At 38.7% G+C, this 13,263-nt stretch overlaps 1 protein-coding gene across 5 annotated transcripts; it reads left to right on the forward strand.

Annotated features, from left to right (window-relative positions):
• Window positions 1-106: 106 nt before the first annotated feature.
• Window positions 107-12,369, forward strand: LOC131796343 (uncharacterized). 5 transcript variants are annotated; one of them, XM_066159768.1, is made up of 12 exons: window positions 107-276; window positions 791-871; window positions 2,359-2,397; window positions 4,006-4,054; window positions 4,433-5,639; window positions 5,917-6,167; window positions 6,714-6,981; window positions 7,448-7,552; window positions 7,713-7,805; window positions 8,001-8,093; window positions 8,239-8,331; window positions 8,568-12,369. In XM_066159768.1, the coding sequence occupies exons 4-12, from the start codon at window positions 4,037-4,039 to the stop codon at window positions 11,870-11,872; spliced, it is 5,433 nt and encodes a 1,810-aa protein (XP_066015865.1). In that variant the 5' UTR covers window positions 107-276; window positions 791-871; window positions 2,359-2,397; window positions 4,006-4,036; the 3' UTR covers window positions 11,873-12,369. The 5 variants fall into 5 exon arrangements, with proteins under 5 accessions (XP_066015865.1, XP_066015867.1, XP_066015866.1 ...); XM_066159770.1 differs by having other exon boundaries at window positions 7,448-7,540; XM_066159769.1 differs by having other exon boundaries at window positions 794-871.
• Window positions 12,370-13,263: the final 894 nt, after the last annotated feature.

Consider the following 13,263-nt stretch of genomic DNA (forward strand, 5'->3'; position numbering starts at 1 on the left):
GAATTACCATAGCTACCGTAGCCTGCTTTCGAAACTGCATTGAACTCATTTACAACTTCCATATTTGGAAATAGGGCCCCCCCCCCCACCTAAATTGCATTGCACTTATATTTCAACTCCGCTATGTAGAGCTCGACTCCTTCGCCATATATCAAATCTCTGCTCAAAAATGGGATAAACAGTGTTTTCCAAGTACAACCATTTGTAGTCTTCTTATGTTCATTACGGCTGTTCCATTTGTGACCGGAATGTCCTTTTCATCTTTTCAAATCGAAGGTAAGCTGTATTGCGGAATGTAGCGTGCTTACTGAAATGAAGTTATGATGTAGTTACGACACTGATTATTATACGTTTCCGATGTCGAAAGAATCTTGCGATAATCACAGCTAGCAACGTAGAACGTAATCAGTTTTTTCATAATGCCGATTTATTTTGAAATACGCCTTGAATTAGAGAGGAATTTGACGATCATAAAGGAAGGAATTCGAGAATCATTTACCCGTAATAGCTACAGTTTGATACTCCGCATAGTTTGCTTCTGTTTTCCATTATATTTGTTGATAGATCCTGAATATGGTCGATGGATTAGTCTTCGAACTCCAGAGCTACAACAAATTTTGACGTAATAACCATGACTACTAGCTTCCAGCTGACTTGTGCGTGCCTTCCATACAGTTTATCTGAACGCCGTATTGCAAATCGAATATGCAGTACTTGCATATTACATGTACACACAATGTATGCTATTTAGAAGATCTCTTACATGTATTTTTTCGTTTGATTTTTTCAGCAGATTACGGTTGTGTTTGAGTTTAAGGGCTCCAAATTAAAGGTACTGCAAAGGCTTCCTGTGACGTCTAGGCTACAAGAGGTAGGCATGCTTTATTCAGATGATTGAATAAGCCCTTTATCAAAGGTTCATGCTGTAAGTGATTGCACTGAGTTCTACCAACTTGTCCCACAGACGTGTTAAGTTTCAGTATTCCTGCATTGTATTTGGCAACAAGCACCACAATTAGCTTCCAAAGCAAGTACTTGCAAGAGTTATGTACTACCTTCAAAGGACATGAACCTTGTGCTTTAATAACCCATCATCCCTCTCGAATATAACATTGCATCACGCGTAGCATCGTATAGAGCATACATGACATCTCCCTCTTTTTCACTTTTTTTTTTTGGTAAGAAAAACCTGAACCTGTTTTGACATGGAATGTTTTTAATGTTTAATTAAAAAATATAACCACCACTGTCCATAGTTTGAGTGGTGACCTAAAGTTCATAGTCCTTAAGGTAAGCAGGCACCTTGACTAGTTGTTTGGAATGAATATGCATGGCCAGTTTCTGCACTTTTTCATGGGGTGATTCTGCAGAAGGGATTTGCTGGACATGCTAGAGTAGTATGAGTTGCTATGACTCTTTGGCTTTAGGGGTAGACTCTTGGAGTTCAGCATTCATTTAGGTGTCTGTGATTTCTCTGATATTTCTGTACTTCTGGTGTTTGAACAATGGATAATTTGGGAGGGTGATGCTTACAGATAACTGTAGCTGGTACCCATTTGCTTCCATGTTGCAATGCAACCTTGTCACCATTGTTGAGGGCTGGAAGCTCTTTTCCACTGTGTTTGTCTGAGTAAACTTTCTCTTGCAGTTTTCTTTTTTTCAAAGTGTTCCTTGACTTCTTGGCCCCTGTGGGTTTTAACCCTTTCACCATACTAACTCAGAAAACCAGGATTCCATTTCAACTTCTGGAACATACTAAACCGCTTTTCTGAGATTTTGACCACTAAAGTTTGAGCAATGGGAAACTAGTCAGGAATCTTTTGGAGGGGGGTCTTACATATTGTGAATTGAAGATTAATATCAACACCACCATTCCATGTGCTTTCACATTAAGCTGCTCATAGAAAGTTTGTAGGTAAATGCACAGCAAAGATCTTTATCTGTTATTTCACGCCATTTTTAAAGTCCTACACATTCTATATTTAGCCCTGTGGAGGAAGATTTTTCTAATAATGATCTTACTGATATTTTTGGCAAAAGTGAAGATGAGGATGATTTTGCCAGTTTCAGTTATACCCTACTAGATGACATTAACTAACAAAGTGATAATGACAAATCCAAGTTTCATAGTTTTTTCAACAAGAATCCTTGCACACTCAAACTGAATACTGGCAGGTGTTGGCTTATCCAGTTGAAGATCAGAGACAGTAACTATTAGTACATGTACCTGCAGAATCTGTTGAAAAAGTATCCTTGGACATTTTGTCCACAAACTCTGACTTTTATAACATGCCTTTCAAAATGCAGAATAGGTGATGTATTTAAACATTTCTTTCTTTTATTTCTCTATCTGTTTAGGATGAATGAACAGGGTGGTGGTCAGATGACTTGCTATTGGTATGTTCTGATATCATTAAAATTCTTGTCAATTGTCTGTTTTTGAGAGAAAATAATTTATTGTACAGTGCCTACTTTAAGATACATTTTTAATACCAAATTAAGGTGGGACTGGACACTAAATTCAGTGAATTTTGTCTCAAATCATTAATAAAATATTTATTGACAAATTGGCCAGAATGACATGAAATTGTCAAGTTGGATATATAATTCTTCACATAATCTGTGAAGAATACATATTATTTTGCTCAGTGCCATGGAATTTTTGGAATTTCATGGAATAATAGGGGGTGTGTTTAAAGAGGCCATTTTGGAGAAAAACTTTTCTAAATCCAAGCCATTTTAATACTTCTCAAAATGGTTTGCCAATTGCACAAAGACAATGTCAATAAAGATTTTTAGAGTAGTCTGCCAACTAATGTTCAATTTTGACAATTTTGCAATCTTATACTTTCTCGTTGGGAAAAGTTTTGGCAGTCTGTGGCATACTGTGCTATAAACATTTCTTTTCATATAAAGTTTTAGTTTGCAGAGATTCAGATCAAAATTATAAACCCTCTTGTGATAATACCATTGCAATGGCAATTAATTTGCAAAAAGTGGCAATACATATACATGTCTGAGAACCCATGTTTTTCCTTTTTTCGGTCTCCATCTTGTGTAAGCCAGTGATATATGGCTGCAGCAGTTGAATGCAAAATAGCACGATATAGAAGGTCATTACTACCATCTTCATCTTGCCATGTTTCCTGAATAACCAATCAGAACATGAGACTATACACATTTGTGCTATCTGTAGCAACAACACCTACCCTGCTGTGTTGAGCCAATCTTGGCACCCTTGTGCCCTGTGCATTAGAAAGAAATAGAAAAGCAGACTTGGTTGTAGTGAAGAAATTAATGTCTCTAGGCTGGGAAGTAAAAAGAAGAAAAGTGCACCACCAGGAACCACAAAAATATGACATGGTGTGGGAAATAACAATTTTCAATCTAACACCAGGAACCGCAAAAATATGACATGGTGTGGGAATTTGTTAGTAACAACTTTCAATCTAACATGGTGTGACAAAACAAAGTGTGTGGTTATTGGCTCGCTTTATGGTTGTGGTGCATTCCAAAAATTGGAAATATCATCAAAATCCTTGGAATAAAAGGCTGAAAAAAATATTTGTGTTTTAGTCGCTTGGAAAGTGTAAGTAGTCAGCCACCTTAGAGCTCGATCTTTCCTGAGTTCAATCCATGATAAGATAGCACTTTGTTTTTCATTATCACATTGTTACTTAGGAAATGGATGTGTCAGAAATGTCATCTAAAGGAAATACCTTGTGAACAGCAAACACCATCAGAACAGGGTCTTATCTCTATTTACTGCAAGATTTGTCCTTGGAAACAAGACTTTCATTTCGAAAAGGGGCTGTTTTCCAACTGTCACATTTTGCAAATAGGAAACTTAAACAATGATCTCAAATATATGAGAAAATGAAGGCTTCTCAAAAAGGTCAAGTTAGCCTCTGGTATTGCCTTAAGTGGTCTCAACAACACTCTAAGAGGAAATAGAAAGCTTAAATAGACTCAGTGAACTCACATTTTGTATTGTTTTTTTCCCAGCATAATTTTTCAAAATTAAAAGCTTCCTGTGATGTCAAGGCTACAAAAGGTAGTAAGAGGAATTTAAATCTATTACAAATACCAACCTTTGATTTTGACAAAAACATTCATTTTCCCCCTTATTTTTTCACCTAAATGTTGGCAATGAAATTAGTCATTTACCACTTTCAAAGTGAGTTGAAGAGCAAGACTCTTTAAGGATCATTTTCACCCTCCTTGTAACTGTAATGGTTGTTATCAGTGACAGTGATAGTGTAAATCTCTAAAGCAACTTAACATTTTCCTGGTTTAAATTTGTCTCAGTCTATATGTATCTGACTTTTTGGCATAGGATAAAACTCAACATATTGAGCAGACAGCCACTATTGTGATTTATTATTGTTTTACAGCTTAATTTGTCAATACCATTCTTGTTTTGTTGTTGTAGGATTCCACCATTCCTAGTGTAGCCTCTATGTCACTGGAAGACCAGGAGAGTAGGACACTGAAAGTCACTTTGCTAAGTAGTGAGTGGAGATCATCAACTGATGGGGACTTGTCAACCATCAACCGAGAGCTGGCCATCCAGTTAGCTAAACACCCCCATGTGGATGTTAGTATCTTGCTTCCAAATTGCAGTAGAGAGGACAGGAGCAGTGCTGAAAGTCACAATGTGAAGCTCATTGAAGCAGTTGAAATTCCTGGTGTAGAGCCAGTTCTTTGCCTGTTATATCCTCCAATACACCATACAATGCACTGTGTGATTGGTCATGGAGTTCAACTTGGCCGACTAGTTCCATTCATCAAGAGAAATCCAAATTACAGTCATTGTAAATGGATTCAAGTTGTTCACTCTGTTCCTGAAGAAGATGGAATGTACAAAAACATTTCAGAAGGAGAAAAAAGACAAAAAACAGAAATCCAACTCTGTAAAATGGCTGATCAAGTTATCACAATCGGACCCAAGCTGACAGAAACTTACAAGCGTTATCTTTGTTCAGTTAAACAAGAAGAAAAGGTTTTTGACCTTACTCCCAGCATTTTCTCTGAATTTTTGGAAGTGAGGCAAGCCACTGAAGAAAGAAGAAAATTCTGTATTCTTGTTATTGGAAGTGGTGACAGCTGTGAAGATTTCAATGTCAAAGGGTACGATATAGCTGCCAAAGCAATTGCTAGGTTGAAAGATGAATCCTACCAACTCAAGTTTGTCTGCCCAGCTGGAGGAAAAGGTGATAGTGTAGCAAAAAAGTTGCTCCGACGTGGCATTAGTCGTAATCAGCTTATTGTTCGCAGCTTTGATGATAGCAGAAAAGTGCTGGCTGACTTATTCTGTGAAGTGGATCTTGCAATAATGCCATCCAGGACAGAAGGTTTTGGAACAACAGCTCTGGAAGCATTATCTGCTGGTCTGCCTGTACTTGTCAGTGGTAATTCAGGACTTGGAGAAGCTCTGAAGAAAGTGCCTTTAGGCTCACAGAGTGTGGTAGACTCTGAAGATCCTAAAGGCTGGGCTAGAGAAATCAAGCGTATTCGTCAGAAAGAGAGAGAAGTGCGACTTTCAGAGTCAAGATTTCTACGTGAAAAGTATTTGGAGAAGTATAGCTGGGAGGAGCCTTGTAAGAGTCTTGTGATAAAGATGAGGAACCTTCTCTTTGGTAAATTTTACTTACACTTAAATGTTACAGCCTTCACTTGTCTAATAACTGATAAACCGGGATATTGGTTAAAGTTAAATCAGCCTTGTGTCAACTTGGACCTACGGTTACTATAAATTGTTTAAAGACCTGAATCAAAAAAATAGTTAAAAATGGTAAATTATAACATAATTGTTATGTTTCTTCTTACTCCATATGCCATGATTTTGTCAGCCACCTGTCATGTACATGACTGTATAAGAATAAAGTACTAATCATTAAGTTGATTTTCTTTTAGGTGGGAGTGAACAAGTCATCCGTAGTCTTCAACAGTGGCAACAGAATGCCAGTAGTTGTAAGATCAGCAGCAATACAGACCCACTCTCAGACTTTAAGAGAAAGGGCTATAGAATTTCTAACAATCCAGGGTCAGGAAATTGTATGTTTTATGCCTTGTCAGAGCAACTGGAGGTTGTCAAAAGAGTAAAGATCCATCATTTTGAATTAAGGCAGTCCTTAGTTCAGTATCTAAGAGAGCACCCAAAACTGGTGAGTATTTGGTAAAGTACATATGATGTCTAGGACAGATATTGCAAATGTATCATGTGCTCCACATTTAAGTTAAATGTAAGGAACTATTATTGGGAAATTTTCAAGGCTTTGATCAGGGAAAAAAATCAGTGTGTGTAATACATGAAGTTGAAGTTGACATGATTAAAAAGGACAACTTGTCTTTGTATCATTACAATGTCTTTCTTTCTTGTTTTTCTTATTTTAACTTATTATAGAACAACTGTGGGAAGTATAATGCTGACAAGTGAACTTGTTTATAATCATTCATTCAAATTTATCCTTTTTTGCTATTATTTAAAGATTGGATTTGGTCATTGTAAAAATTACTCTATCTAATATTATACACAGGGAGCACTATTAAGGACTACTGAGCCTAGCAACTAAAGAGTCTTGTGTTTGTCTTTGAACACTTTTGAAGTTAATATTTCTTATATGAAAATATTATAATATTGAGTCATTACTAGACTAGCTGCTCTATTACTATTAATATTACATGTTATCTTGTTGGACTTTCTTTTAAAGGTGGATGGAACAGATCTGTTTCACTTTGTTGATAGACACACAACATGGGATGGTTACTTAACAGACATGGAACAAGATGGCACTTGGGGTGATCATGTGATTCTCTGGGCTGCAGCAAACTGTTATCAAATAGCCATTCATGTGATTAGTAGTCTTCCAGGCCACAGTGAGGTAATTATCAACCCAGATTGTTCATTTGACCAAAGCAAGCTTCTTGTACTGGGACATGTCCATGAAGTACACTATGTCAGCCTTCAGCCCTTGCAAGGTAAGGCTTAGAACATAACACATTTAAAAATTGGCCTATCCGTGAATTTTGCAAACAAGATATTTCAAATGTTATAACTGAGTGCATTCTACAACTGTATTTTAGTCCTATACAGCTACAGGCCACACATGTCTGTACGAATTACCATTTCATAAAAGCCTGCAGAGCTGATTTTGATTTATCGGTGATGTAAACTTCTGCAGGCTGGTGCATGCAAATTATATAGTGAGGCAAGTTGTTGGTATTCCATTCATTTCATAATTCATCACCACATTGTGAGTAATCAGAAAAGTGTGTAATGTCAGTGAAATCATTTGTCATTGAGTGACATTAAGAGATGATGAACCAACTTCCTCATAAGACAAGCAGAAAATAATGTTACTCGATTGTTAATACTGTAGGTAATGGTAATTAACTATGTTTTTTAATTGTAGAGTTTTAAGTGCGGTTAAACTCTTTTTACCAGATGCTGTAGCAAAGAAGTCCAGGCAAGTTTCAAATGAAAAGGTTACACGAAGTTCGTCCTCTGTTGTAACTCAGTCTGTGAAGCGCCCTAGAGGTAAATTTCATCGTAAGTCCTACAATCCAGCGCTTTTTAAAACCTTTCACCCCTTTTTTTTCTTTTTTTTGCTATTAAAGAACAGCTATATGAACAAGCCTTCTGTTCTCTTTGAAGGAGCCATTCGCTGCTCTTTCCATTTTAATCTCGGTGATTAAACTTTTTTTACCAGATGCCGTAGTAAACAAGTCCAGGCAATCTTCAAATAAAGAGGTTAAACAAAGTTCGTCTTCCGTTGCCACTCAGTCTGTGAAGCGCCTTAATGGTAAATTTCATCTTAAGTCTTACAACGCCATTGGTTGGAAATCCAGCGCTTTTTCAAAACTTTCCACCCTTTCTTTTTGCTATTAAAGAACAGCTGCACGAAGCCTGCATATAACAAGCCTTCTGTTATCTTTGAAGGAGTCATTCGCTGCTCTTGCCATTTTAATCCTGGTAATAAAACTTTTTTTTTTAACAGATTCTGTATTAAAGAAGTCCAGGCAAGCTTCAAATGAAAAGGTTAAACGACGTTCGTCCTCCGTTGCCACTCAATCTGAGAAGCGCCTCAAAGGTAAATCTCCACCATTTTTTTTTTTTTTTGCCATTAAAGAACAGCTGCATGAAACCTGCATATAACAAGCCTTCTGTTATCTTTGAAGGAGTCTTTCTCTGCTCTTGCCATTTTAATCTTGGTGATTAAACTTTTTTTTTACCAGATGCCGCGGTAAACAAGTCCAGGCAAGCTTTAAATGAAAAGGTTAAACGACGTTCGTCCTCTGTTGCCACTCAATCTGTGAAGCGCCGTATAGGTAAATTTCATTTTAAGTCTTACAACGCCATTGTTTAGAAATCCAGCGCTTTTTCAAAACTTTTAACCTTTTTTTTTTGCTATTAAAGAACAGCTGCATGAAGCCTTCACATAACAAGCCATCTGTTATCTTTGAAGGGTCATTCGCTGTTCTTGCCATTTTAATCTCAGTGATTAACGTCAACGTTTATTCAAAGACATGTGCGTTCAAGAACGAAGTATGTTGTTTACTTGCAGGTTCCGATCATTGTCTAATTGTGGAACACCTTGAAGGTGAATACATCAGACGCTCCAATGTAAAACCACTGCTGTGGGATAGCGACATCCAACTACCTATTGATGAAGTCTACACAAGGTTGCAAATGAAATGGAGAAAGAAGGCGTACTTTCAGCTAACAGAGAAGGAGGTTCACATGTATGAAGTTTTCAAGCCTGCTAGGGAGGGTGAAAAGGGCGCCAGAATGGTACTTGTAGAAGGAAACCCTGGGATTGGGAAGACTACGTTTTGCCTTAAAATTGCAAGTGATTGGGCCAAAAAATTAGTACCAGTAGAGTTTCACTTCCCCATGTTTCAGTTGTTGTTTCTTCTGAAATGCTGTGATATTCACGAAGATACTAAAGACATAGTACAAGCCATCGATGAGCAACTTCTGAATGATGACATTAACAATAAGGAAGAATTTTTGGATTACATCAGAGATGGTAAGAATCAGGACGAGATTCTTTTAATTCTGGATGGTCTTGATGAGTTACCAAAAGCATCAGAAAATGTCGTAAATAGGCTATTTAGAAGAAAAGTTTTCTCGCGCTGTTTTATTTTGGCCACCTCACGCGAAGAAAAAGGAATCGATGTCCGGCGGCGCTATGACTTTGATACACTTTTGCAGATTAAAGGGTTCACCTCAGAGGACGCTACAGATTACATCAGAAAGCATTTTAAAAGCGTTGATCCACAAAATTTGTCAAAAAGCGAGAGGCTCATTGAAACTGTTCAAACAAATACTCACCTAAGTGTGCTAAGGAGCAATCCGTTGAATCTACTTCTCTTGTGCGTTGTCTTTGAAGACTTTGAAGGGGAACTACCATCTAATCGCACTAAGCTTTATCAGATTATTTTTCGATGCTTGTTGAGGCGATATTGCTCCCGAAATGGCTTGAACGTTCATCGGAATGCCGACGAAGCCCTAGAGAATCAATTTAAAAAGTCCCTACTTGTGCTAGGGGAGTTAGCGTGGAATTGTCTTCGAGAAGACCGCCGTTCGTTTTCGGAAGAGGAACTGGACAAGTTAGAACATTCGAGGACCCGTGTGAGAAGATTTCCAGCTATCAAATTGGGCCTTGTTTTCATGGAAGCCAGTTCAAGGCCAAGTCAGGAACCAAGACATCAGTGTCATTTTCTTCACAAAACATTTCAAGAGTTTTTAGCTGCCTTTTACCTAGCCAACCACTTGTCAAGGAGACGACTTAACCTTACTGATCATTCTGTTTTCCGCAAGGAAAGTATGTTAGGTAGATACAGACAAGTATTTTTCTTTTTAGCTGGCATATTAGGCATGGAAAGACGGGTGTTTTTCAAAGAGGTTGTAACGATTTTAAGAGAAGACTTCGTGTGGTGCTACTCGCACCGAGAGTGTGAGTTCTTTCTTGAGCTTTTTCAAGAGAGTGGTGCTGCAGATGATTTAGGCAAAGTTGCGTGCTCCCTTATTCCATTACCAAATGTTTTGAAGTTAAATCAGAAACAGCTGTCTTGGTTGAAACTTATACGATATGTGTACGAAGGCGCCATACTCGAAGGTGATGTGGCATCAGTGCAGCTTACTAAACTGAGCCTGTCGGGCGTGCAGTTTTTCAGTAAAGACAATGTGAACGATCTCCATGGAATTCTCGGAAGCAGTCAAACTCTCACAGAGCTTGTCATTGGTAATATCGAGAACATGTCCCCTGGAGTTGCAGATCTGTTCGCTGAGAGTTTGTCGTCAAGCACTTCACTAAGAACAGCTACGCTACGACTGTTTGACGTGAGTACTGAGAGGTTCGCCAGTAATTTTAGCACCTTGCTATCGACTCTCTCGCAATTGGAATGTCTTTCGCTTGAAGTCTTTGGTGTTCTGAACAACACTGCTGCACAAGCCGTGAAAGCGTTATTCAAATCATCGCTAATTTCTCTCGCCTTCATTGTTCATGGGGATCAGGATGACCGTTTAATGTCGATTGTTAGTGAAGGACTTGCAGAGGAAACCGCAGTGGAGTCTCTTAGTTTTGTTGTTTATGAAAGAGTTAGTAACCCTGGAATCGCAGCACTGCAGAAAGGTATTCTGCAAAATAGAACTTTGCACTCTTTAGAGTTAAAGGTTTACGGAGATATCCCAGGAGCGTGGATGGCAGCTGTTGCTATCGTACTGGCAGCCAAGAAATCATGGAAGTCTCTTGTTATTCATCCAAATGTATGCGGGAAAATTAAATATGAAGCAGGTTTGCTGCCCTATCCTATTCTAGGTGATGCCCCACTAAAGTCATTAACCGTGAACGTCTGTGGTGAACTGAGCGTTCACAGCTTAAAAGCCCTTACAGATTTTTTTAAGGAAAGTTCGCCACTATCTGGTTTGCACTTGAATGTCCGAAGTAAACAAAGCAATGAAGTCGTGGATTGTCTGGTAGACTATTTTCTGGCGAACAGCTCACTACCCTCACGCAGTATTATTTACCTTAGTGGTGAAATCACAGGCTATGAAGGAACTGCTCTTCAGAGATTAGATCTAGAACATTCTGTCTCAGTGTACTCGAATGGTCTTGATGAGGATCACTTTCCAAGTGGTTTTCATACTCTCGCCAATTTTTCGTCAGCGTCGGACACGTTTTTAGTTGACGGGAAAACTGCCACATACTTTGAGGTCATTACACTATTAAGCCGTGCGTCAACAACCATGTTCAATCTCACAGTTAATCTTCACGCTGATGCGAGGGAAGACTGGGCAAAGGGTGTGGGTAATGGCTTGGCGAACAGCAGATCATTAACTACATTCAGTCTCACAGTTAACAGTCCCGTTGACGTGATGGGAAACTGGGCCAGAGATGTGGGTGATGGCTTGGCGAAAAGCACATCATTGACTACATTCATTCTCACAGTTAAAAATTACGTTGACGCGATGGGAAACTGGGCCAGCGATGTGGGTGATTGCTTGGCGAAAAGCACATCATTGACTACATTCAGTCTCACAGTTAACGATTACGTTGACGTGATGGGAAACTGGACCAGTGGTGTGGGTAATGGCTTGGCGAAAAGCACATCATTGACTACATTCAGTCTCACAGTTAACAATTACGTTGACGCGATGGGAGACTGGGCCAGTGGTGTGGGTAATGGCTTGGCGAACAACAGATCATTAACTTCGTTCAGTCTCACAGTTAACAATCACGCGGGTGAAAAGGGACACTGGATGAAGGATATAAGCGAGGGCTTGGCAGAGAACGGTTCTTTAACGACGATAAGAGTTGCATTTAGCTTGTACGGTGAGGACAGAATTCGCCAAACGTTTAGGTAGTCTTGTTCATTCCATTTTTTCTCCGTCTATTGAAAGCGTGAATAGAACTACGTAGAGCTAGAAATTAGGATAAGGACACAAAAGAAGAGAAATAACCGTGTTAAAGTTCATTTGTAGACTGTGAGAAGTTAACTAACATATTTAGTCGGGAGGCAAGAATTCAAACGGTGAACATACTTATCGTCGTCTTTTACTTATCAGTGTTGTTTCTGTTTGCACAATGTACCAGTTTGGAAAATATTTCGTTCGGACTAACAGTATACATTAATCCATAGCTGACAAAAAAGAAAAACATCTGTTGGTAAACATGAATTAGAAACACAGCCCTTTGCGTGTTTTGACGCAAGGAGTGCGCATGTTATTAATTAGAAACGAAGTCATAAAACTGATGCGTTGAAATACCAGGATGCCGACACAAAGAGATAAAGTTTCAGTGATCTTTTCTACCATGTCAACGTTTTATAAGATGAGCCTAAATGTAGATGCGCTGTATCGAATTTTCCGTGAACTTTCTGAAAAATTTATTTATTTTTAACCGGCTCCAAAGAATTGCCTATCCCGCTTATTTCCCGACCCAACCAACCATTCAGTAATAGGCACATCTCAAGAATAGCAACCGAGATTTGAAATATACTATAAGAAAAAAAGAACTCCTAAGGTAAATTATCCAATAGTTCATTTTACAGTTGTGTACTTAGTTGCCAAACCTTTGATTTGGAGTGAGGCTGAAGGTGACCTTGTTGTGATAGAGACCAGTATCTAGTTAGCATGATAACATAGTAATTTACATTTGAAAAGCAGCAAGGTTTGTATCATAACAAGGTCAACCTTAGCCTCACCCCTGTTCAAAGGCTTGGCAACCAAGCACACAACTGTAAAATGAACTATTGGTATTGACTGGAAATTTCGCCTGCATGACTCCTGGAAAAATTAGGAGATAAAGCATCAAGTTAACGGCATCAGCACACAGCAAAAATGAACCTCCTTTTCCAGTTATACTAAAACCCTACAGACCCCCCTTTCTTTCCTACCCCCCCCCCCACTCTCAAAACCCCCCCCCCCCGGCCCAAAACCCTGTTGGGGAGGGAGGAAATATTCTCCTATTCGCAGCTTATGCAAATATTCTGGTTTAAGTAAAGGCTGAAAGAAGACGGTTAAGAGTTTAATTTTTCCTGTTTTCGATTTTCCGTTAACGTCGTGATTAGTCCAAGTAATCGCACAGGCCCGAGGACAATTCAGGATTTCACTTGTATTTTCGAAGTTTTCCCAAAATTGGAAATTTTGGCAAAACTTTGAAAATACAAGTGAAATTAATCCTGAACTGCCTGAGGGCATTTGCGATGACTTGTTTATCACATAAAGGGCTGAATTTTTGAGGGAATTGCATTCGT

The sequence above is a fragment of the Pocillopora verrucosa genome, chromosome 12 (assembly GCF_036669915.1).
Source record: "Pocillopora verrucosa isolate sample1 chromosome 12, ASM3666991v2, whole genome shotgun sequence".
In the NCBI taxonomy this organism is placed as follows: Eukaryota; Metazoa; Cnidaria; class Anthozoa; order Scleractinia; family Pocilloporidae; genus Pocillopora; species Pocillopora verrucosa.

Excerpts from the sequence above, each read along its gene's own strand:
- LOC131796343 (XM_066159768.1), top strand. Across the intron at positions 7,553-7,712 it reads CCCTAGAGGTAAATTTCATC|ATGCCGTAGTAAACAAGTCC; the intron begins GTAAGTCCTACA and ends TTTTTTTACCAG. Across the intron at positions 8,332-8,567 it reads ATCTGTGAAGCGCCGTATAG|GTTCCGATCATTGTCTAATT; the intron begins GTAAATTTCATT and ends GTTTACTTGCAG.